Raw genomic sequence first — 24,409 nt, 5'->3', positions numbered from 1 at the left:
GAAAAAAAGCCCATCATTCATCTCATCCTTCAAACTCTTATATCACTCAAAAAACATGTACAACACTAGTCTATACTTGACTAGTTATATACTAGCTTTAATTTTTTTAATTTGTTTAAGATGTTAGTATCAAAGTCAGGGGTAACCAACTTATATCACACATCTTTTACAGGAAGAACAGAACAAATAAATGGTTGCTGGGCAGAGGGGGCAGCAATGGATTAGAAAATGGCTATTATCATTGTTTAAATTAAGCAAAAATTTTGTCTTCTAAGTTAAGACTTCCATAACTAAAATTTGGTCTATGCATATGATTTTATGAGTAACTTTTCTGCCCTGACCAACATGGCAAAGTTGGTTGAGCCTCATCCTGCAAAGCAAAAAGTTGCTGGTTCTATTCCCAGTCAGGGCACATGCCTGGGTTGCAGGCCTGGTCTTGGTACCAGTTGGGGTGTGCGCAACAGGCAACCAATCAAAATTTCTCTCATACATCAATGTTCCTCTCCTTCTCTTTTTCCCTCCCTTCCTAATCTGTAAAAATAAATAAATAAAATCTTTCAGAGAAAATATTTACAAATCATGTATCTCATAAGAATCTAGTATAAACCCTGGACAGATAGCTCAGTTGGTTAGAGCATCATCCCGAAACACCAAAGTTGTGGGTTCGATCTCCAGTCAGGACACATATAACAAGCAACCAACAAATGCATAAATAAGTGAAACAATAAAAAAAAGTCCCTTTCTCTCCCCCACCCTCAAATCAATCAATAAAAAGTTTTTTTTTAAGATTTATTTATTTGTAGTCCAAGGGGAGGGAGAGAGGGAGAGAAAAGCCACCAGAAGGTGGCTTCTCACATGCCCCCTATTGGGGACCTGGCCAGCAACCCAGACATATGTCCTGACTGGGAATTGAACCAGCAATCCTTTGGTTCTCAGGCTGGCACGCAACTCACTGAGCTGCACCAGCCAGGGCAAAAAACTTGTTTTTTAAAAAAGAATATAATATCTGAAATATATAAAGAACCCCTACAATTCAACAAAAAAGACTAGCAATCCAAACTAAAAAATGGGCAAGAGACTTGAACAGAAATACTTCTCCAAAGATATACAAAAGGCCAATAAGCACACGAGAAGTTGCTGAGATTTATCAGTGAGTAGAGAAATGCAAATCAAAACCACAATGACAAGCCATGCCCACTACCATAATTAATAGCCATAATTTTCTTTAAAAATGAAAAATAACTAGTGCCGTAAGGATATGGAGAAAATGAAACCCTTATACATTACTGGTAGGAATGTAAACTGATACAAGCACTCTACAATAAAGTTTGGCAGTTCCTCAAAAAGCTGAACACAGAATTACCATATGACCCAGCAAATCCACTCCTTAGGTACATGCCTAAAAGAACTGAAAACTGGTAGTCAAACAAAAACTTGTATGCAAAGGATACCACAACACTATTCACAATAGCCAAAAGGCAGAAATCCAAATGCCCATCAAAGGATGGCATGGATGAACAAAAGTGGTATACCTATGCAATGCAATATTATTCAACCATAAAAAGGAATGAAGTACTGATACCTGCTACAATATGGATAAACCTCGAAAAGATTATGCTAAATGGGAGGCCACAAACAAAATGCTATATTGTATGATCCCATGTATATGCAATATGCACAACGGGCAAATCCATACAGAAAGAAGGCTTGTGGTTGCCAAAGGCTGGGAAAAGGGGAGAATGCAGAGTGGCTGCCTCCTGGGTACAGGCTCCCCATTTAGAATAATTAAAAGTTCTGGAACTAGATAGTGATGATGGAAGCACGACATTTGTAAATGTACTTAATAACACTAAATTCTGAGTAATACATTTTATATTCATTTTACCACAATTTAAAGAACTTCACTTTTTTTCTTCTTCTTTTTTTGCTTAATCCCTCCACCTCAACCTCCACCCCTACTTACAATATTCTTGAAAAGATAAAACTACAGGGAGTAAAAGACTAGTGTTTACCAAGGGCCAGGAGTATAAGTTGACTACAAAGAGGCACAAGGAAATTTAGGGGGATGATGGAAGTACTCTACAACTCAGTGATTTTCAACCTTTTGCATCTCATGGCACACATAAACTAATGACTAAAAATCTGCAACACCAAAAATGCATTTTTTGCCAATCTAACAAAAAAAGGTACAATTTTGATTCATTCACAACAGATGGCTATTGTTGTGTTGGCTGTTGTCATTTTTTTATTTGACACTCTAAGGGGTAGGAGATCAGTGTCCCTGACTAAACAGTCAGGTATTGCATCTTTTAAAAATTCTTGCGGCACCAGTTGAAAATCAGTGCTATAGGCATGATTGTGGTGGTCATGGTTACAATACTATATATGCATTTGTCAAAACTCAAACTACACAGCATGCAAATTATACTTCCATAAACCTCACTTTAAAGACAATGTATTTCTTTACAGTAAAGTTATAAAAGACTTGATTTACTTTCAATAATTCAGTATTTCCTGTCTTGTATTACCTACCATATTTAGCCATTCTAAATGGAAACACAAAAAGGTAACATAGAACTGGCTTAAAATCACTGCTTTCCAATGAAACCAAGAATGGTCACTGTCTGAATTAATCAGTCAAGTATGAGGAGAGCTGGAATTGACAACTTAAAAAAAGATTAACTTAGCCAAGATACAGAAAGAAACAAACCAGTAATTTACACCAGTAAAAGATAACTCTTACCTATACTAATAATAGTAAGTTCTAAATCTACAGCAAAAGAGAAATTTTACTCTATTAATAGCCAAGAAATACCTATCAGTCCTTCAGAACTTAATTTTTAAAAAAGAAATACACTATAAGTTCTTAGTATTTTACTGCTTACCCATTTTAGTAAGCTTTCAAAATTGTGGCTTAGTTCTTACTAACCAACCACTGAGACAATACAAAAAATTTAGAGTCAAAGTACTACGACTGATAAAATCAGAAAAATCACTGGCTGAAGCAGAGACATGAAAGCCACTGCTAATTTAAGTATTCTAAGGGCCTGTACCTCAACTGGCATAAATTAGTATCTTACTAGGATCAAGAATATTGGTAGTTACAAAATCTTGTCTTCTTTTAATCTCCAATACAAATGTGAATTCAACATTCAGTATTTAACAAAAACAATTTTGTTTATACTAAAGAATCATTCACCTAAAGGTTCCTGAATCTAAGGCATTGTTAATTTGACTTTCTCTTGGCCTTTATTTTTAACCCAAGCTAGCTGACAGACTTTAAAAAGAAACTCTTGCTTCAGGTCCAATTTGCATCGCTTCTTCCTCTTTTGTCAGCAAGTCCTGGAAGTACTTTAGAAACATCCATTTCAGCCTGGGAAACGGCCAAAGTTGAAAGGAAATCTCTTACTCCAGGACCTCCCTAGCGGAAGAACAAAAAGACAGTCTACAAAGAAACATGTCCCATCCCCAGGCTCTTCAGTTAAAAGCCAAGCATATAGCACCATAAGGACAGAAGAGATCAAGAATCACTAAGAACTACATACTACAGGAATCCTAAAAGAAAGAATCTTAAAATCAGACCAGGACTCCATAATCAAGGAAAAGGTGGAGTATTTTATTAATATAAGAAATGTGTACAACCACCTTTATAAAGTCCTGAAAACAGGCAAATAACGACTGTAGAGTTAATCTGATAAACTTCCTCCAGCTAACAGACTCAAGCATATCCTCAAGGGGCTGACATGCATGTGCGATTCTCTAACAATTACATAGTTTAAATCTTATCTCTAAAAATAAAAAGTACTATGGTCGCCTTTAAAAATAAGTGTACTGTGTAACAGATAACATTACCACCACTTTTTTTTTAACAGGTGAGATTGGTCAAAAAAATATGGTTCCAAAAATCACTCATAAACACATTATGAAAAAACAAGTATGCAATTCAGATATAGGTACTTTTAAAGAAAATGAATAGCAAGTTAGGCACTACATTGGCACAATGGTATATAGCACACCCTACGAATCTTGGGCACAGTCAAGGCTTTGGGGCATCAAAAGAACAATCAATATTCTACCATGCATCCTTGAACATCTAACATGTGTTAAATGATGACAAATATAAAGAAGACATTTAACTGAATTTCATATTCCACACCAGTAATTCTCAACAAAGATGAGGACATTACTAGAAATATCTTTAGGGAATTCTCAAATTATACACATGACTTCCACTCCAACCTTCTTAAAAAACAAATGTACCTTAGGAAGAAATCTGAAATGCCCTGGGGCTCTACTTCTAACTTTACTAATGTATTTATACTAAGAGAGCAAGTGGATTTTCAAATGGACACTGATTCCTTTCGACATCGTCAATCATTCCTACAGGACCTATCTCCTCAGGTACCCTGAGGTAGGAAACGGGCTCTAAAACAACAAACTGGTAATAAAACATACTATCTGTACTCAGAGGTAAAGTATGTATGGTGGACCCTCCTACCTAAGCACTAGAATATCTTTTAGGAGCCATCCTGAAATAGCCACTTCCTACCACTAAAATATAAAGAAATAAAAGGGCCTCACAGAAAAATCTCAAAAGATATGATCTCCTATATCAAATAGTTGGGAAAGAAACTTTGCAGAATAATCATACTATTCTACCTATAGAAATTTATTAAATGAAGATAGTTTTTATAGTTACTGAAACATACAAGAGGCACCAAGAACCAGGAAACAATGTTCCCACTGGGCTCATCAGTAGGCAGAAATAACATTTTGAGGTTCTTAAAGTAGCCTTAAGTCTGAGAAAGCTATGGAACAGTTCAAAATCATCACTTAAGCCATTTTAAACCCACAAGGTCTATATAAACCCTCTTTTCTTTTATGATATTGTATAGGAAATGGTTTAATAAGATTGATTTAAATGGTTTAAAAATAACAACCTTTTATAATTCCCTTTTGCAACAAAAGAAAACTAGATGTCAAGTTCCTTAGGAAACATCATTTACTCATTTTGAGTAAATTTATAATGCCATAATTTAAAATAGTACCAAAATCTCATGATAGCTTAATACTGTATATATACTGGTATAATGGTATGAAATTTCACTAATTCCTATCTTTGCTTAAAGGAGACTGGCAGAGAATTATCTTTTCCATGATTCCATGGATCCATTTCCCTACTGCCTTTAAAACACAAACATACATACACATCCCCAGCCTGGGGCTGGGACAAAGCAAAGAAGCATGTAAGTAATGTTTTTATAAGGATTAGTTCTTAAATTTCAAAGAAATAATAAAAATTAAGAAAGTTACAAGCTATCTTTCAACCTACCCCTTTTCGCTATTTAATTTTATTTGTTCCTGCCCTCCAATATATGCAGTCACAAAGATATTTTTGCTGGATCAGGATTTCAACTGGTATCAAGTTTTAAAAATGTGAAGAAAAAAATAAAGAAAAAATAAAAAATGATGCAGATCTACAGTCAAATTCTTCATACGCCAACTTGAAACAGGTTTATGTCTAATGGAGCAGAAAATGTAGAAAGAAAACCACTACTATACTAGAGGGCAATTAACTGCATCTCCACCAAATATTTTTCAAGTATGCATATAACACAAATGTCATATGTCATACTTAACAGAAATTTAAAAATTATGAGCTTCCATTCACATCACTCTTGTACACTCTAAGATTCGATATAAATAGACATTATAAAATTTTTAGAAGTTATTACGCACACACACTCACTCTAGAAGAGACAAATGAAATTTGAACTCAAGTGTATGTAAATTATAATAAATTCTAAAACTTTTTGAGAAAGAGAGATGAAATTCCACATTTGGTCAGGCATGGCAACATTAGCATTTGCGTTGCCCTTTAACACTTTTGAAAGTAACTTTCTCAACTTTATCTTTAACCAACTCTAACCCTACATCTTAGGAAGGCAAGAATGACCTGCTTAGGGGACAGCTGGTAATGCCAATACAAAAGCCCTTTGTCTTCCCATTCTTAGTCCACTGCTATTTTGATGACACCAGCCTTTCCTAAGATAAATATTTGTAAACGACCAATACTAAAAATGCACACATTCTTAAAAATAAATACACCTTAGAGAAGAATCTAAAACACTGTGGGGTTCTATTTCTATCTTCTCCAATGCAATTATACTAAGAAATAAAGAAAACTTTTAAATGAACTAAGGGGAGAAGAGCACTATTGGTATAATTTTTACAACCTCAATAACATTACAATAAAAACTCTGACAATATTAGCATTATAGTAACTATACAAGATAGGCAACTTTAAATAAAAGGCTTTTTTTTGTTTTTATAAAACTTTGTTTTATAGTCAATCAGTAATTCCTCACACACAACCTAAATTAATCTTTAATTTCAAAATATTTTCCAAAAGGGGACAAGATTCCACTTATTAAAATGCTATCAGTATTTCAAATAATGACAGAATTAATCACTTTTAACAGAATACTAACTCAAGTCATTCAAAAACAATACAAACTGTCTTTATATTCCTTTAAACCCAACTAAAAAATAAACACTAAATCTCAAGTTTTTCCGTCCTGCTGCTGGGCCTACTACACTTTTATTTTTCTTCAGGTTTATCCAAAGAATGTAAGTCGAGCAAGAAAAACAACCACAGTTTTAGGAAAGAAAATCCAGGATGTGTTTTCTTTCTAATTAAATATATATTAATTCAACGGTGCCATACTATGTGATAGGGATCCTCTTTGGATCTTTTTAATCTAATTGGGAAACAGTCCAATTCTACAAAGGCAACGGAAAGTTTGATGTCTTTCCTCAAATTAATAGGATTTTCTGTCTAAATTCGGGCAAGTCTCAGAGGTCACTGAAGGGGACCAAAGTTCTGCCCTTTGAGATGCTGATTTTAAGGTGGTTATTAAGAAACAAAAGACTCTCCCACTTTCCTGCCCAGAAGATTCAGGCGTAAGACCTGCTACAGGATACAAATCTCAGCTTACTCACCTTGACTTAATTTAAATCAAGTATGGTAGATAGGAAGGTTTCAAGCAGGAGCCTGGTTAGCTAGATCACCCCTTGTGGTCCACGGAAACAAGAATTTACCTGAAGCATTTTCAGTCTTCCTCAACTTCCTGTAAATTGCCTAGTTCCTTTAAAATCCCATCACTACTCACTCTTTCTCCTTTGTCCAAAAAGACATATATACCCAATTTTGCCTGTCTTTAGAATTTTCATACTTAAGTGAATTCCCCTTGTGCACATNTACAGGATACAAATCTCAGCTTACTCACCTTGGCTTAATTTAAATCAAGTATGGTAGATAGGAAGGTTTCAAGCAGGAGCCTGGTTAGCTAGATCACCCCTTGTAGTCCACGGAAACAAGAATTTACCTGAAGCATTTTCAGTCTTCCTCAACTTCCTGTAAATTGCCTAGTTCCTTTAAAATCCCATCACTACTCACTCTTTCTCCTTTGTCCAAAAAGACATATATACCCAATTTTGCCTGTCTTTAGAATTTTCATACTTAAGTGAATTCCCCTTGTGCACATATTAAAATTTGATTTTTCTCCTGTTAATCTGTCTCTGTTACAGTGACTATTAGTCCAGCTAGAAGAATTTAGACTGTGGGAGAAAAAGGTTTTTTTTATTTTAGCCCCCACACCAACACAGAATCTGTCATTAAGGCAGTGGATCTGGATTTCCAGGGTTAGACCCAAAACAAAGAATCTGGAAATAAAGTGCTACCTTTCAGACAAGAAAGGGTTCATATCAGGAATATAAACCAAGGAGACCCTCAAGAAACTGAATAGGAGTAATGGATTGTTTCAAAGAACTAAATATTTCAAGATGAAAGTTAAAAATTTCAAACACACAACACGCCTCTTTTAAAATCAGATTAAAATGTTAAAGAGAAGAGAATAAAGACAAGTTTTAATAAATTTAAATGAGATAATGTTTATATTCAAAGAACTTCAGTAAAAAAAAAGAAATGTTGCCAATGCTGTCAAATATGGAGGAAAAAGCAATCTATGTCACTTAAAGCCCAAGGCATAGTTATTAGTGTAGCCTTTCCCCTAATCAACAAGAAAAGGTATTAATATGAGAGGGGACCAAAAAAAAAACCTGAATTTATTTTAGAAAAAAATGTGTATTTATTCTTAATGTTTAAACTTCAGTCACCTTCAAAATATGCTCCATTTGATGCAATGCACCTATTGAGACTTTTCCACTGCTCGTAAGTTTTTGAACTTGTCTATTTTGATGACTTTTGGCACTTCTGCCGTTTTTTCTTTTTGGTTTTCTACCTCTTCCACATCAGCAAAATGTTTCCCTTTGAGGACTTTTTTCATCAGGGAAACAAAAGTTGTTCGGGACAAGATCAGGTGAACGGGGATGGTGGGGCATAGGGGTCATGCCTTTTGGTCAAAAACTGAACACATACCACTGTGTGGGCAGACGCACTCATAAATCACCCATCATGAACTGGACAAAGGTGTTGAAGGAATCTTGAAAAAAAAAAATTCCCTGAAGCCAAATGCAGCCTCTTATATAAAAATGCCAGCTGGCACATTGATACAGCTGGGTTCCGAGAACACTCATCTAGCAGAGAAGGCCTGTACTACAAGAGGCCCACTCTCCAAAAGATAATTCTCGTTTTCCTTGGGTCCCCCACTGTATACTGGATGCCACCCAAAAACAAAGATCTTATAAATATTTAGTTTAACATTTTTTAAAAATCTGTGGACAAACTAGATCTGTCTAGAAAAAGCCCACCATTAATATAACAAGAACCATTTGCACGACATCGATGGAACCTGGCAGCCAGAGAGTGGGCTGGAATGCACATGAGAGAACAGTGATGACTCCACTGTACCAGTCAGTGGCTACGGTAGATGCTGCTAACAGATCATGTGTACTGTGTGGCCGTTGCATTCAAAACAACTGGGCAAATGGAGCAATGAATCTGCATCAACTTCTGCATTAAGTTCAGCCAAATGGAGGCATAGATTGGTATGCTTCGCTTCCTTGCACAACCAAAAGAAGGATAACAACCAATTTAAAAACAAACACAATCAGAACTTCTACAGAACAGAACTGTATATAAGTCCAACAACCAAGGAGTTAAAGAAGCATTCATCCAGACTGATCAGAGGAGGAGCAGAGACTGGCAGCCAGGGAGGAGAGCATGCAGAGCAAGGCGGTGGCTAGCAGACCAAGAAGTCCACATTCATGTTTGGATAAACTGGGAACAACTGGGAAGTGAGATAGACCATGTGACCCAGGGTTCCAGTGCGGGGGGAATAAAGCATTGAAACCTCTAGCTGTAAAAATCTGTGGGGGATGTGATCACAGGAAAAACTGCCAGTCTCACAGGAAAGTCTATTGGAGGAACCCACAGGGTCCCAGAACACACACAAGCCCACCCACCTGGGAATCAGAACAAGGGCAGCACCAAAAAGGGCACGATTCACTTGTGGGAAGCAGGTGAAGAAACTGAAAGCAGGGCAAGAGCCAAGCAAGTGGCATTGTACCCTCTCTGACACCTATCCCCCACACAATGCCACAACACAGGGAAGTGGGTTGCCCTGCCCTGGCAAATACCCAAGGATCTGCCCCTTACAATGTAACAGGCGTACAAAGACAAAGAAGTATGACTCAAATGAAAGAACAGATCAAAACTCCAGAGAAAGGACTACACAACGAGAAGATAGACAACCTACCGGATGCAGAGTTCAAAGCACTGGTAATCAGGATGCTCACAGAAATGATTGAGTAAGGCCAAAAAAAAAAAAAAAAGGAGGAAGTGAAGGCTATGAAAAAAATAAAGAAACTATACAGGGAACCAACAGCGAAGGGAAGCAAACCAGGACTCAAATCAATGGTTTGGAACAGAAGGAAGAAGTAAAACATTCAACCGGAACAGAATGAAGAAACAAGAATTCAAAAAGATGAGGGGAAGCTTAGGTACCTCAGGGACAACTTTAAACATTCCAACACCAGAATCACAAGGATGCCAGGAGTAGAGAAAGAACAAGAAACTGAAAACTTATTTGAAAAAATAATGAGGGAAAAGTTCCCCAATCTGGCAAAGAAACGATATATGCAAGTCCAGGATGCTCAAAGAGTCCCAAGAAGTTGGATCCAATAAGACATATACCAAGACATATGACATTTAAATTACACAAGATTAAAGATAAGGGAGAATCTTAAAAGCAGCAAGAGAAAAGGAGACGGTTACCTACAAAGGAGTTTCCATAAGACTAATGGCTGATATCTCAAAAGAATCCTTGCAGGCAAGAAGGGGCTGGAAAGAAGTATTCAAATGCATGAAATGCAAGGACCTACAACCTAGATTGCTCTACCTAGCAAAGCTATCATTTAGAATAGAAGGGCAGATAAAGTGCCTCCCAGATAAGGTAAGGAGTTCACATCATCACCAAGCCCTTATTATCTGAAGTGTTAAAGAGACACATCTAAGAAAAAAGGTCAAAATTATAGACAATAAAATGACAAAAAAACTCACAACTATCAACAACTGAACCTAAAAAATAAAAACAAAAACTAAGCAAACTAGAACAGGAACAGAATCACAGAAATGGAGATCACTTTGAGGGTTATCAGTGGGGAGAATGAAGGGAGAGACTGAGGGAAAGGTACAGGAAATAAGAAGCCATAATTGGTAGGTACAAAACAGAAATGAAGAGGTTAAGAAGAAGATAGGAAAAGGAGAAGCCAAAGAACTTATATGTATGAACCATGGATATGAACTAAGAGGGAATGCTAGAGGGAATGGGGGTACTGGGCAAAGGCATATAAAGGGAAGAAAAAATGGGAACAATGGTAATAGCATAATTAATAAAATATACTTTTTAAAAAATAGGAAAAAAGAAGAAAAATTTGTTAAACCTAAACATTCCTTCGCAGAAACTATTTAGATGAATTGGAAGGCTTCTGGGGACAATGCAGTAAGTGAAGCCCAAATAAAAGTGTGGCACAAACACTTCAAAGATGGTAGAGAGTAAGTGATCCACTTTCCGCAAGTGCTGCAACAAGCACAACACCTGAGAATGTTTGAATGTGTATGCGTGGCAATCAACAAAGACCAGCGACTGACAGTGTGAGAACTAGAAGCTGATCTGGGGATTCCAAGAAGAACTGAGTCCAGGATTTTGACATAAACTTTTGGCCTGAAATGTGTAGTGGCAAAATTCATTCCATGGCTTCTCCTACCAGAGCAGAAGCAACATCATGCTGCAGTTGCTAATGACTTGATTCAAACCACGACCAATGAACCAGATTTCCTCAAGAAGGTCATAACCAGACTACAGCTATGACCCAGAAACGAAGGCCCGTTGTCCCAATGGAAGTCATCTGGTTCTCCACATTCAAAGAAGGTGCAGCAAAGCCACAGATCAAAACCATGTTAACTGTGTTTTTTGACTGGGAAGGTGTTGTCCAGGCCAACCAACTAAAATGGAATACTACTGCAATGTTCCTCATCAGTTCAGAGATGCAATATGATGAAAATGACAGCAGGTATGGGCAACTGGTGATTGGCAGCTTCATCACAACATGCTCTCTTGTGCATCACATCTCATGCAGAGTTTTTGACAAAATATCAAATCACCCTGGTGGCTCAGCCCCCCTACAGCCCAGATTCGGTGCCCTGAATTGACTGGCTTTTCCCAAAACTAAAATCACCTTTCAAATGGAAGAGATTTCAGACCATCAATGACAGGCAGGAAAATACAATGGGGCAACTAATGGTGATTCCAACAAAGGATTTGGCACAGTGTTTTGAACAGTGAGAGAGACGACGAGAGAACTCTGAGGTCCCAAAGTAACTACACGTTGAAGGGGACTGAGGCATCACTGTCCTATGTACAATGTTTCTTGCATCTTCTTTAATAAATGTCTCTAATTTTTCACTGTATGCAGCTGGATACTTTCTGGACAGGCCTCGGTATATATGAGTATACAATTACCTCAGGCCACTGCAGAGCCATTAATAATTTTCTTGCTGACCTACCGGGCCTATAAGAATGCTGCTGAAATTCTTTATTATGATAAAAAATAAGATAAAAGAAAAAAAGTAGTGCCTCTTTTTTATAATTAAAGAAATAGCATAATTTAGTAAGTTCCATGCCAAAAAACCACACCTACAATTCGGATACCAGAAACCCCTCTGAAGAAAAGTTTTTTTAAATAATTAATACAGAACGTCTGTAAATGGTTTTTAAGTAATAAATATGAGGTCCTAGACATACTGTGAATAACAATATAAGTAACATTAACCTACAAAGCAATCATTTGTAACAGGAATACAATTTTCTTTTTTTGGAAGGACATAAAGATTAACTTGGTAAGTAATTCACTGTCTAGAAATCTGTTGAATCTGACAATTTTGGATTTCTGTCACTGCCTAATCAGCACGCATACAACTGGCAAGAAGTTTGTTTCCTCCGGTCACCTGATGGAATGCCAGAAAGTTCAACCCTGTACTTAACTTTTAAGTGATTTTAGATTATTTAAAGAATGTACAAGTAGATGCAATAGATATAGAATAAGATAATGTATAAAAGAATTGTAAATATGACAGCAAGGCACTTTTTCAAACGGACAAAACTTCCGACTCTTCAATGACCATATTCTCTCTCCTATAAAAGATCTGGCCACCTCAGTCCACCAGAACACTGTCCCTTTGAACCTATTCAATCAGCTTATTTAAGTTGCTGTCTCAGGCTAACCAGGCTGCTGTCCAATGAACAGTTCCTCTCAAAATGCCTCCTACAGTAAAAGTCTGGTAAACTTTGAAGTTAACTCTAAATGCAGAAACAAACTTGCAGAATTCCATTTTCATGTATCGACTTAAGGAAAATAGAAATACACACAATAGAATGTACATTATTTGACGCACTAGAGTAGGGAGTGGGGGCACATAAGAAGGTTATGTTTTACTGGGGAAGATAAATGAAAATTTCAGGTGGTGGTAAGTGCTATGGAAGAAAACCCAGCCCTGGCCAGGTAGCTCAGTTGGTTAGAGCATTGTACCAATATGCCAAGGTTGCAGGCTCTGTCTTCAGTCAGGGCACATAGAAGAAGCAACCAATGAATACATAAATAAGTGGAACAACAAATCGATGTCTGTCTCCCTCCTCCCCTCCCCCTCCCTTACTCTCTCTAAAATCAATACAATAAAAATGTTTTTTTAAAAACCCACAGTGAAGTGTTAAGAGAACGCTGCTTCTTCTCCCTAAGGAGTAACATTTAGGTTGAGACAGCATGCGAGTACCCCAGGTCAAATACTCCAAGATAAGCAAGCTGTGCAATAGCATGCGGCAAGAACAGGACATGGAAACTCCCTAAGACAGAAAGGAGCTTGAGTGGTGCTTTGGGGCAAGAAAAAAACAAAGAAGCAGGGGAGAATATGGCTCTGTCTCAGGCTTTAGGGACTTACACTAATTGGGGAACAAGAGATCAATCAATCATTGAAGGGATAAGCACAGTTAGCTTTTATTGTAGATCTGCTGCAAGATTCGGAAAGGATGGAGATAACTGAGGGCAGAGGTAGCATGGTAGGAGTCTTAAGAAAAGCACAAGGGTTATATTGCTGAGTGTATGAAAAACAATAGCTAAGCAAAAGGGGGCAGAAGAGAGTGGAGAAAGATACTAATACATGAACTTGTAGCTCATAGAAACAAACTTAGCCAAGCAGAGGAGCACTTCTGTGTTCCAGGACATGAATGCCTACAAAGGTTAACAGAGGATCCATCATTTGAAACTGATTTCACAGGGCTCTTCAAATAACCCAATTAAGTATGTTTATAGAAAAAGAGGAATAAAAGAAATATGTTGAAGATGATGAGGTTATCAATCCTCAGAAACCATTAAGTTGGTAATAAATTATAGATAATATTCAAAGATTTTCTTTCTACAAAAAAACAAATTAAGGCAAAATCTACCTGTGTGCTCCACTGATGGTTTTTTGGGAGCTGTGCGGGGGATGGAAGTGTAACCAAACTAAAAAGTCATTGTGTATCTGTACCTTAATTAGAGTCATGGTTATGCTGAATTTAAGAACTAAACATGTGTAAATTTTATGCCAAAAAAGTAACACAATGGAATTCAAAAAAGAATTCAACTAAGAAGAAAACTGATAATGCAAGATGGAGTAGATCTATTTTACAAACACAAACATCTCTACATAAAAAAACTATAGGAATTTCAGTTAACACTCTACATTTTAATATTAGCACTTTATACTAGGGGTGGGGGTGTTTTATTTTGTAGTTCTCAAAATAAAATGGGTTCAGAGAAAACGTTAAGACAGCCAAAGACAAGTAACCAAAATAACAGCAATATGAGGAGAAACCAAACAAATAACAGCTTGTGTGAATCGAACGAAGTCCTCTAAAATGAGCCCTAAGGATTTATTTTAGGTGATTAGAATAGGGAAAGATAAGCATGGGAGCAAGTGCTACTATACACCAGGCAGCGAAGGAAGGAAATCCTAAATTAAAAAGTTCTGAGAATTCAATGTTCCCAAAAGACACCATGGACCCCACTCCACTGTATGTGTATGAGTAGTCCATATAATTCCAAGTGTCCTAACCTGAACTAAAGTGTGAGCAGAAAAGTACTTTAGTGATCATACTCAAAATCAAAACCAGAGAACTAATGACCAACTTCTGCTTATGAAAATTCCCATATATTGGGCTGAATACTTTTGTCTGAATTAAAATCATGAATTATGAACAGAATATTCAGGTCTTAGCAGTCTCTTGTTTAGACTATTTGCCAATTGCCTCCTACTGTGGTATCACTCGCTCGTGCTCTCCCTCGCTCTCTCTCTCTCACACACACACACACCAACTAATTTTAATCTTCCTAAATTATGCCACTTTCCTGCTGGTAAAATGTCAATGGGTCCCTAAAGTCATTCCAAATACATACATTTAAACTATGATTCAAGGTCTACCATCCAGCTCCAATCCAACTCTGGAGCCTTAGCTCTTATTTGTTCACTCCTCAGACGCACCCCTTCCTTCTGAACGAACTAGAAATATGAACAACTTAAATTTTGTCATCCCCCTACCTTCTTCTGGGTTTTTTGTTTTGTTTTGTTGTTTTAAAGATTCACCACTCCCCATACACACACCATTCACTGTCAAAATAGAACTCAATTTCATGGCTTACTGATCCCCCCAACTCAACCACAGTTATTCCTCCTGACTTTCCAAGGATTTTTTAAAAGATTGTATTTATTTTTAGAAAGAGGAGAAGGAAGGGAGAAAGAGAGGGAGAGAAACATCAATGTGGGCTTGCCTCTTGCACACCCCCTACTGGGGACATGGCCTGAAACCCAGGCATGTGCCCTAACTAGGAATCAAACCAGCAACCCTTTGGTTACCTCGTCAGCACTCAATCCACTGAGCCACACCAGCCAGGGCTGACTTTCCAGGTTTTAAACTACCGAGAATTACATCACAATTAATATCCATATAATGCTTTAACTTTTACAAAGTCCTTTCTTATCTGCCAAACTAACTATAACCTTCTCTATTAGTCATAAAAATCCCTAAAGCATCAGTATTTCCTGAACTGGAATATTTTCAATGAATTAGAGTATTTCATAATCTATTACCAAAACACACACACACACACACACACACAACCAAACTTCAGTTATACTCCCAATCTAAAAAGGAACCAAAACAGAAGGGGGAAAAAGGTTCAATTTAAAGATACAATTGCCAATTGTTCCACAAATAACACATCTATTTTATAATAGAAAATATAAACTTTCTCCCCCAAATTAAACACCCATACACATTCTATCTGAAGAACCTTAGTGTGCTTGGAAATCTGTGATACAAAACTGGCAATCATTAAATTCTATTTAAAGCTCTACTTACAGTTATAAAATATGTAATTCCTATGCAGTTTACTGTATTATGTATCTATGAACATTACACAGTAGACTCATAAAAGGCTCAACAGACATAAAAGGCCCTGACTTCAAAAATCCAGTTTCTCACAATGTCAGACATTAGTTTCTGGCTTTTCTACATGATCTCATAGCACTCGCCCTTGTCCTTTGGTCTATGCCAGTAGAGAATAAAGGTATCTGTACTTTTGAGACCTTTAATCTGTGTAGATTTTACCATAAAAGTAGAAGCTGGTTTCAACACACATTTTCATCCTTTCAGAATTGTAGAAAGATCCTATACTGGGTACTGTAAGATACCTAGTATATATCTGTTAAACGAATAAAGTCCTAAGACTCCTAAGTGTATAAGTAAAATCTATTTATTTTCTGTTGACCTGAATGCTTCCTCTTGTTGAACTAATCTTTATTTGATTTCAATGTCAAATTCATCATGTCATTTTGAACACTAAAGTGCACAATAACTAATTACACATTTAATTTTAAAACAAATCATTCTGATCTCTATCTTGATTGGTACAACTGATTACTTCCCAAAATAAAGTGAAAAGAAGGAAATACTTTGGCTAGTAGCAATGATTTTTAAAAAAACAACCTGCATAATCACTCTTAAATTTTGAGAGTACAGTAACAGAAAGGAAGACTATAGACTATTAGACTAAGTCCAGTATTAGATAAATGCTTTCTGCTAAGGTATGCTTCTAGGGAATGTGGGCTTGCTCTGATCCCACAAGACACTAGTATATTTAGCCACCTGGAACACTTCCGGTCAATATGTGTGAAGCATCATGTGTGGCCATGACTGATTCAACAGTAGGTTTCCAGACTGACTAAAAGAAACCAACAAATAACACTTTTTTAAATTTTACTTTTTTCAAATGCCTATATTTAGGAAATAGAACCAAAGAAAGCAAAAAGAGGAATGGTACAGAAAGGCAAAAAATCTTTTTAAAAAACCAAAATGGTTCAGATGAACCACAGGAATCTGCCTGCATTTGACGATGTTTAAAAAAATAAAACACATTTAAACAAGGGGGAAGATCAAGCTCCACTCTGTCAGTCAACTGGAGACTGTCACCTTTCCTGAAGTGAAGTGGGAACAGAACAACCTCAAATTTTAACTTAAAAAGTCTATGATCTGGCTAACAACTGAGGTTTTTTAATCAAAACAAAACAACTGAGGTGATCATGCAAGTAAAGTTATGGGGTACTGTCTATACTTCTCTGCTACCTCTTCTACAAAAAAAAAAAAGTCAAGTACTTCAACATCCTAACCAAGTGTTACTCCATGCAACCAAGTATATCTCAGAGTATCTGTCTACCTGGGCCTAAGTTCTGAGACAGAGCATAGCTTCAAAGAAAGCTACATTCCCCCCAACTCTGGCTCACCCCACCCCACCCCACAGTCAAGAAATAAAGCACTTTTAAAAAGAGACTATGGGACCCTGACGAGTGTAACTCAGAAGGTTGGGCCCTATCCTGCACACCAAAAGGTCAATGGTTCAATTCCCAGTCAGTCAGGGCACATGACTGGGTTTCGCCCCAACGGGGAGTGTGGGTCAAACAACCAAGTGATGTTTCTTTCACTCGACATTGATATTGCTCTCCCTTTTTCTCCCTCCCTTCCCCAATCTTTAAAAATAATAAGATCCTAAAACAAACAAACAACAACAAAAAGAAAAACATAAGAATTAACAAGGGGCCCCAGGAGCTCAGTTGGTTGAAGTAGATCATAATACACCATGGTTGCTGGTTCGATTCCCAGTAAGCATATGCGCGCGCGTGCGCATACGTCAACCAATAAATGAATAAAGTGGAACAACAAATCAATGATTCTCCTTTCCTCTCTCTCTCTGAAATCAATAAAAAATATTTTTAAAAGGGAAACATGGATAATATTAATAATGCACATACATATCCATAACTATTTTGCTTCATAGCTGCCAAATAAAAGTCAGGCGATCCCAGCAGGTGACCCCAACTACTCCATTAGAATTACAAGCTACAATTTATTCTTTTCCAAAAGCTCTAGGATCTTTGAGAAGGGCACTTTATATAGTACTCTAAAAGGATATTAAATTATTTTATATATGCTGACCACAATATTGAAAAATAATGAAAAACCCATTGTCAAAGAAGAGCTCTCAAATCTCAGATTCACATCCATTTATCACCTAATTCCTTAGGTGCAAAAAATTACACATTTCAACCAAAGTACAAAACAATGAAGAATGTGAATTACAGGTAAAAATTTGAGCTGGTCAACTAATTTTATTTAAAGCACTCACAAACCCTACCTGACTATACATTTTCAAACAATTTTTTAAAAACTAGATAACATCTTCATTCTAGATTTAGACATCAACTTTAAAGTCATCTAGTTACATACATCAGTTCTCAACAGACACTGGATTTGGCAAGGCATTAAATTGAACACGATGCATACCACCAATTAGCTAAGAGAGTTTGATTTTTTTATCAAGTCTTAAAATGTTAAGCACTAACATTTTACCAAATTATTTCTTTCCAAACACTGCTGGAAATAACATCAGGAAGAAAAAGTTATCCCAACTACCTGTGTGTCTTACATGTTATTTATTTGGTCAGTTCCTGGACAATCATAATGCAAATATGCTTCAAAGTAAGAATGCTCCATGAATCAAGTAATCCTAAAATATATACATTTAGGGAGTTCTAGGCACCACGCTAAATTTTAAATAATCTCTGAATATTACAAGCACTTAATAAGAGAGGTAAAAATAAATAAGTACTGAATTATGCACAACTGCCCCATGATTAATCAGAAAGACACCATCACATTTTTTTAAGTTGATGCTCCTACTTATTATATCCATATCAACTAGGCCCCAAACCGATCTGAAAGCAAATCCTTCATACTAGAGGAAATTCTGTACTACTCTAAAGTGAATGGCCAGGTATGAACTGCTCTCCACCAGGGTAACTGCCCCTGCACTTGTGAAAACTTCATTTCCTAGGACCACAGTGGGTCAGCCCATTACCGCACTCCCAATCCAATCTCGTGCCCCACAACTATCCTGCCTAAAGTCAAATGAGTTGGGTGTTTTGTGTGTTTTTTTTAAGTATTAACACGTGGGGAAGAGGTCAGAGAAGAGGATCACAGTTAAAGTCTTTCACATGGGAGCTGAGAGGGCGAGAGACCAAGGAAGTGAAAGGGTAACAGAGAGGGTCCTAGACTATCAGGGTCCCCCAACTCTTATCCCAAACAAGGGGGAAGATGATAACTAGAAAGTGTCCCCATCATCAGGCCCTTTTCTTCACCACCCTAGATCCAACTCCTAGGCCAGTGTCTCCGCCGGGCGCTCAGGGTCTCGGTTCCAGCCCCCGGTGTAGAGGAAACGTCTAGGCCTAGCCTCCCAGTGGCCGCCCTCCCCGAGCCGGGGCGGGAGGAGACCCAGGAAGCCGCGCCCGGTTCCCGGGGGGGTAAAGGGCCTAGGCCGCGCCTTCCAGCCAAGCGGCCTTAGGCCTGGGCCCGCCTGAGGCGGGGCCGAGGGATTCGGGGCAGCGGACTGGGCTCCGGCTCACCCACCTGGGTTGCCAGTCATTCCAGCTCCGCGGGTACTTGGTGCCGCCGCCGCCGCTGTTCAGCCGAGACCCCGGGGCTCTGCGGCTCATTACCTTCCCCGACACGACATGGCCAAGCGCCGCCGCCCGAAGAAGCGCGAGTCACCGCCCGAACCGATCGCCGCCCAGACTCCACTCCGGCCCGGGGATGAAGAGGAAACCGAGAAGGAAGAGGAGGCGGCGGAGGGCGGGGGAGGCAGACGGCCGTTCCGGGTTCCGCCTGAGCCCGCAGCGCAGGACGAGAATGCGGGAGCGGCGCGGCGAAAGGGAGGTGGAAGAAGGAGAATCGATGTCTCTTCCAGGCCCGTGCGCGACCCACGACGCCGGGGCCCAGAAGGAGGACAGCGAGGAGGAAGCGGTGGCAGAACCTCCTTACGCTCGTACAGCTACAGCTTCCCCGCCTCTCGACTCCGCCCGCCGCGCCGCCGCTGCCGCACGGCATGCTGGGAGCGAGAAGCGAAGCCGGCGCCCGACCGGCTAGGACACAGGGGCGGAGCGGGGCGGGGCTAGGGGGCGGGACCCGAGGGCGTGGCGAGCGAACAGCCCTTCCCTGCCCAGGGCTCGCCAGCATTCCCCGCAGAACGCGCGAAAGTCCGGGGCCCGCCGCGGGGGCTCATGGGAGAGGGGGATCTCTACTACCATCCCAACATGCACGCCGTCCCAGTACGCCTCGGAGACCACCTGACCCTGGAGGGCCGGGCAGTCAGGGGTAAACAGGCATCCAATCAAGGACTTGGGGTGTGCGTGCGCGCTCTCAGGGTTCACATGCGCCCACCGTCCCCACCATGTATGGGGAAAAATAAAAATAATAATTAAAAAAGGGAGTGGATATCGACCTCGACCTACCCGGCCACCACCCGTAGTGTGCCCTGGAGTCCTAATACTTTGACCATTTCTTCACAAATGTGAAAAACTACACTAAGTGGAGGGAGAAGAAAGTGATCACCAATCCATCTGCACAACATGAATTGTACTTTGAAATCATCTCACCCTAGTACTTATCCATCTTCCCCACCAGAAAGAGGTTGGCTAGAGGGGGGCGAACGTGAGCAGTCTCCAAACTCACACCCCAACAAACACACAGTCTCCTTAGAAGATTTTCTTTACAAAAGCACCTAATATATACTGTGGATGCAGACACGGAAAGAAAAGGTGGGTAAGATTCGTATCAAACGGGTAACCGGAGTTAACTCTGGGAGAATAGAATTTTAACCTTACCTGTCCAGAGGGTTTTAACCTATTGTTTTCGTTGCAAGAAAGAGTCTTTGTGTAATTTAAAATTATTACCAAAAGTATTTGAAGATTATGACAAAAGTTGGTATCTCCACACACATACCTGTCACCCTTTGGCTCCCTACCAACAGCTCTCTGTCTGGGATCCTGCCAATTGTAAAGGATGGGAAGTTAGATTTTCAAATGAGCCCTTCCCATCTCCCCATTTCAGGAGAAAAGGAACTTCTGCTCTGAAATGGAGCTGGTATCTAACTCAATGAAGAAATTCCCACTAGGTCAGACCAAAGCAAGGTCACCCACATGTGTAAAAAAATAATGATACACCGAGTACATACTCTATCCTGAAATTTGCCCTAATATTTCCATACTTTCCCACCTTTCTCTTGCTGATGGGAGGATATGAGGAAGGGTCCCATCGATTTTTAAAAAAAGTGTCCTTTCTTCTGTTTATCATTTCCTCTTCTTCTGGGAAGAGAAAAAGTCCCTCTTCAATCAAATCCCCAAGATTAGGGTCCCCTCACTAATATGGTCCTCTCTGGAAGACTGTTATTCTTGCCACAAGGGTATTTTGGTTTTGTATGGTTGTAGTTAATGTTTAATTACATAAGCAATAATGAATACATTATCCTCATACATGGTTTTAATGTACAGCCTAATCATGATTTATTCTTTCATTCAACATTCAGTGAATTATTTTGAGCATCTGTTAATCAAGCAGCTGGGGACAGGGACACTGGTCAAGACTCAATTCCTGTTCTCAAGTAACTCTGGAAGCAGGGCTCAGAAAGATAGATTTATTATAAGAAATAACTTAAATATTTAGGTTTGCCCTCTCTCCACCACCATGCAAGCCTGTCTTGCTATCTGACTATAAGGTTCCCTTCTCCCAAAGCCTTTTCTTAATTTTAAGTTCCAAATGTCCTTGATATTTTCCTCAGATCCTTTCCTTTTGATGTTCCCCTCTTGTTTGAGACCTTCAGACCCATGAGCAAATGGCTGAAGTGGCTGAGAAATCATTTTTATTTTTTAAATAGTTGATTGCAATAATGATTCAGTGACCAAATCATGTCCATTATTCATATTCCAAAATAATTTGCAGCAGAATATTACCAGAACCTTAGACCCCTGAGAAAAATTACAGGAGTCTTCTAACCTTTCCAAATTACAGAACAACAGCAGAGTGATTTGAGGAAGGACTCTAGGTTCACATTCTAAGTTCTCCACTCAAAAACTGAGGGAGTATTGGCAACCTCCTGACTTTCACAGTGCCCCAGTTTTTCATCTGTAAAATGGAAATGATAATATCCTGGCCGAGTAGCTCAGATGGCTAGAACAGCATCCAGAAATGACAAAGTTGCAGATTCAATCTCTGGTCAGGGCACACGTAAGAATCAACCAATGAATACATAAATAAGTGGAATGATGAATAGATATTTCTCAATTTCTTCCTCTCTCTCTCTAAAACTCAATTACTAAAATAAAAATGTTTTAAAATGGAGATGATAACAGCAGTGTGAACTCCCTAAGGATGTTGAGAGGATTAATAGAAATATTGCATGTAAAGTATTGATAATTCACACAGTGTCTGCCAAACAGTAATCAATAAATGATCACTAAAAATCAGATCTACAACTTTACTGAAATCCATAGTTATTTGGACAATATTTTTTCAATGAAGGAGAAAAAATAATAATTGGCAGGGGTTGTACCCAGTTGCTCAAACGCTTCTTATTAATCTTTTTTAAAAATATCATTTTTTAAAGATTTTATTTATTTCTTTTAGACAGAGGGGAAGGGAGGGAGAAACAGAGGGAGAGAAACATCAATGTGTGGTTGCCTATCACATGCCTCCAACTAGGGACCTGGCCTGCAACCCAAGGCATGTGGTCTGACTGGGAATCGAACCAGTGACCCTTTGGTTCACAGGCCAGGGCTCAATCCACTGAGCCACACCAGCCAGAGCATTATTTATCATTGCTTTTTGTACTTCTCACATAGAAATCATGAAATACACTCAGTGTTGGCAAAGGGGTGGTATAAGGACACAGAAGTTAGGTGTAATTAGGCAGCAACTTCCTGGAAAGCAATTTAACAGTGCGTATCCAAAGACTTAAAATTGTTAATACCATTTCCTCCAGTAATTCCACTTCTGGGAATCTACCCTAGAAAAATTTGCCACACTGCAGCCAAAGTGATTTCCTTAAAATAAAAATCAGATCGTGCTTGCTTCAGCAGCACATATCCTAAAATCCGATCATGTCATCATCCTACTTAAGACACATCAAGGGCTTCCCATTCTTCTTAGAATAAAATCCAGACTTGTCACAAGAGCCTATAAAAGCTGGTTTCTCCTACACTGCAAATATCCCACAGCAGCTCATACCCAGATCAGGACACTAAAGATAGGTCTCAATTTTGTCTTCAAGATGAAATTCCTACACCTAGGCTGTACCCCAGACCGATTAAATCCAAATCTCTCAGGGTAGGCCCAGGCATCAATATTTTTTAAGATTTCCACAGGGAATTCTAATATGCAGCCAAAGTTTAGAAACACCAGCACTGAAAATGTTATCAGTGCCTCCCCTAACCTCACTTCCCAACATATGTGGGTTATAAAGACAATTCTAAACCACTGGGAAGAATTGAAATTCCAGTTTTTCCCACAACAACTACTTGAATACTTTAAAATATATATATCAAAAATGATCAGTCTCAAAACTTTCAAACATTTTTTTCATGTCTTTTGATAGTTCTATGTCAGTGGTTCCATTAGCACTTCTCTACTTCACTCTAGTCATAAGGACCAATTTTTGTTCCCGAAACACAGCAAGCCTCTCTAGCCTCTGGGCTTTTGCACTTGCTGTTCCCTCTCCCTGGAATGCTTCTCCTACATGATTGCCATCAGAGTTGTGTTGACCACCATAAAGGCAGCCAAGATATCCTTCAGCAAAAAGGATTTATTTGGTGTGGGGAGTTGGGGGTGGGCACAGGGGTAGGTATGGGGGTGGGGAAAGATTGCAAGCCAGCACATTTAGCTATGGCAAGCCATGTTCAAGTTGGGGGAAATCAAAGGAGAGAAGTTCTTTTATAGAGGGGAAGAGGAAGTTGCAGGTGGGGGTGCTGTTATAACCATAGAGTTAGTTCTTCCTGTAGGGCTTTTGAAACCATCGTGGGTGTGACAGCTCCTCCTCTAGTTAGGATGACAGTGAATTGTTTATGGTGCCAATTTCCAGGAAGCACTCATTCTCAGGGTTGTGCAAGTGCCAACCCTGCCTCACCCTAGTCCTGGCAGCTTTCCATGGCACATCCCAATTTTTCTAAGAGGTTTTCCCTGACCTCCCAGCCCCCAAAAGCTGGCCAGTCCCCTTTCCAGGTAATCTGATACACATCCTACTTCTTTCCTTGGTAGCATCCACCACCGTCTGCAAATTGAAAGATTTTTCATCTGTCACACCCTTAGGATGTGAACTCTGCCTATGGAAGCAAAGTCTACACCTATCCCACCTCTACCCTTTTGATCCCCAGTACATAGCACAGCACCTGACCCAGAATAAGCACTCAGAAATACCTGTTAATGGGAGGGATGGAATAGACATTAACTAAAAGATGAACTAAAATTAAAACAAA

The 24,409-nt window shown here is 38.9% G+C and overlaps 1 protein-coding gene across 1 annotated transcript in view; it reads right to left on the bottom strand.

The window, feature by feature from the left end:
* Positions 1–19,913, bottom strand: part of SMG1 (SMG1 nonsense mediated mRNA decay associated PI3K related kinase) — a 104,589-nt gene extending 84,676 nt beyond the window's left edge. The window contains exon 1 of the mRNA XM_037067723.1: positions 19,515–19,913. Coding sequence (XP_036923618.1) covers positions 19,515–19,600 — 86 coding nt within the window. The 5' untranslated portion in view covers positions 19,601–19,913. The remainder of the gene's footprint in view (positions 1–19,514) is intronic.
* Between the last annotated feature and the right edge of the window lie 4,496 nt (positions 19,914–24,409).

This window comes from Sturnira hondurensis, unplaced genomic scaffold, assembly GCF_014824575.4.
Source record: "Sturnira hondurensis isolate 20B ecotype Veracruz unplaced genomic scaffold, ASM1482457v3 Scaffold0017394, whole genome shotgun sequence".
NCBI lineage: Eukaryota > Metazoa > Chordata > Mammalia > Chiroptera > Phyllostomidae > Sturnira > Sturnira hondurensis.
The sequence above is the reverse complement of the archived record's forward strand: the minus strand, read 5'-3'. Positions and strand labels throughout refer to the sequence as shown.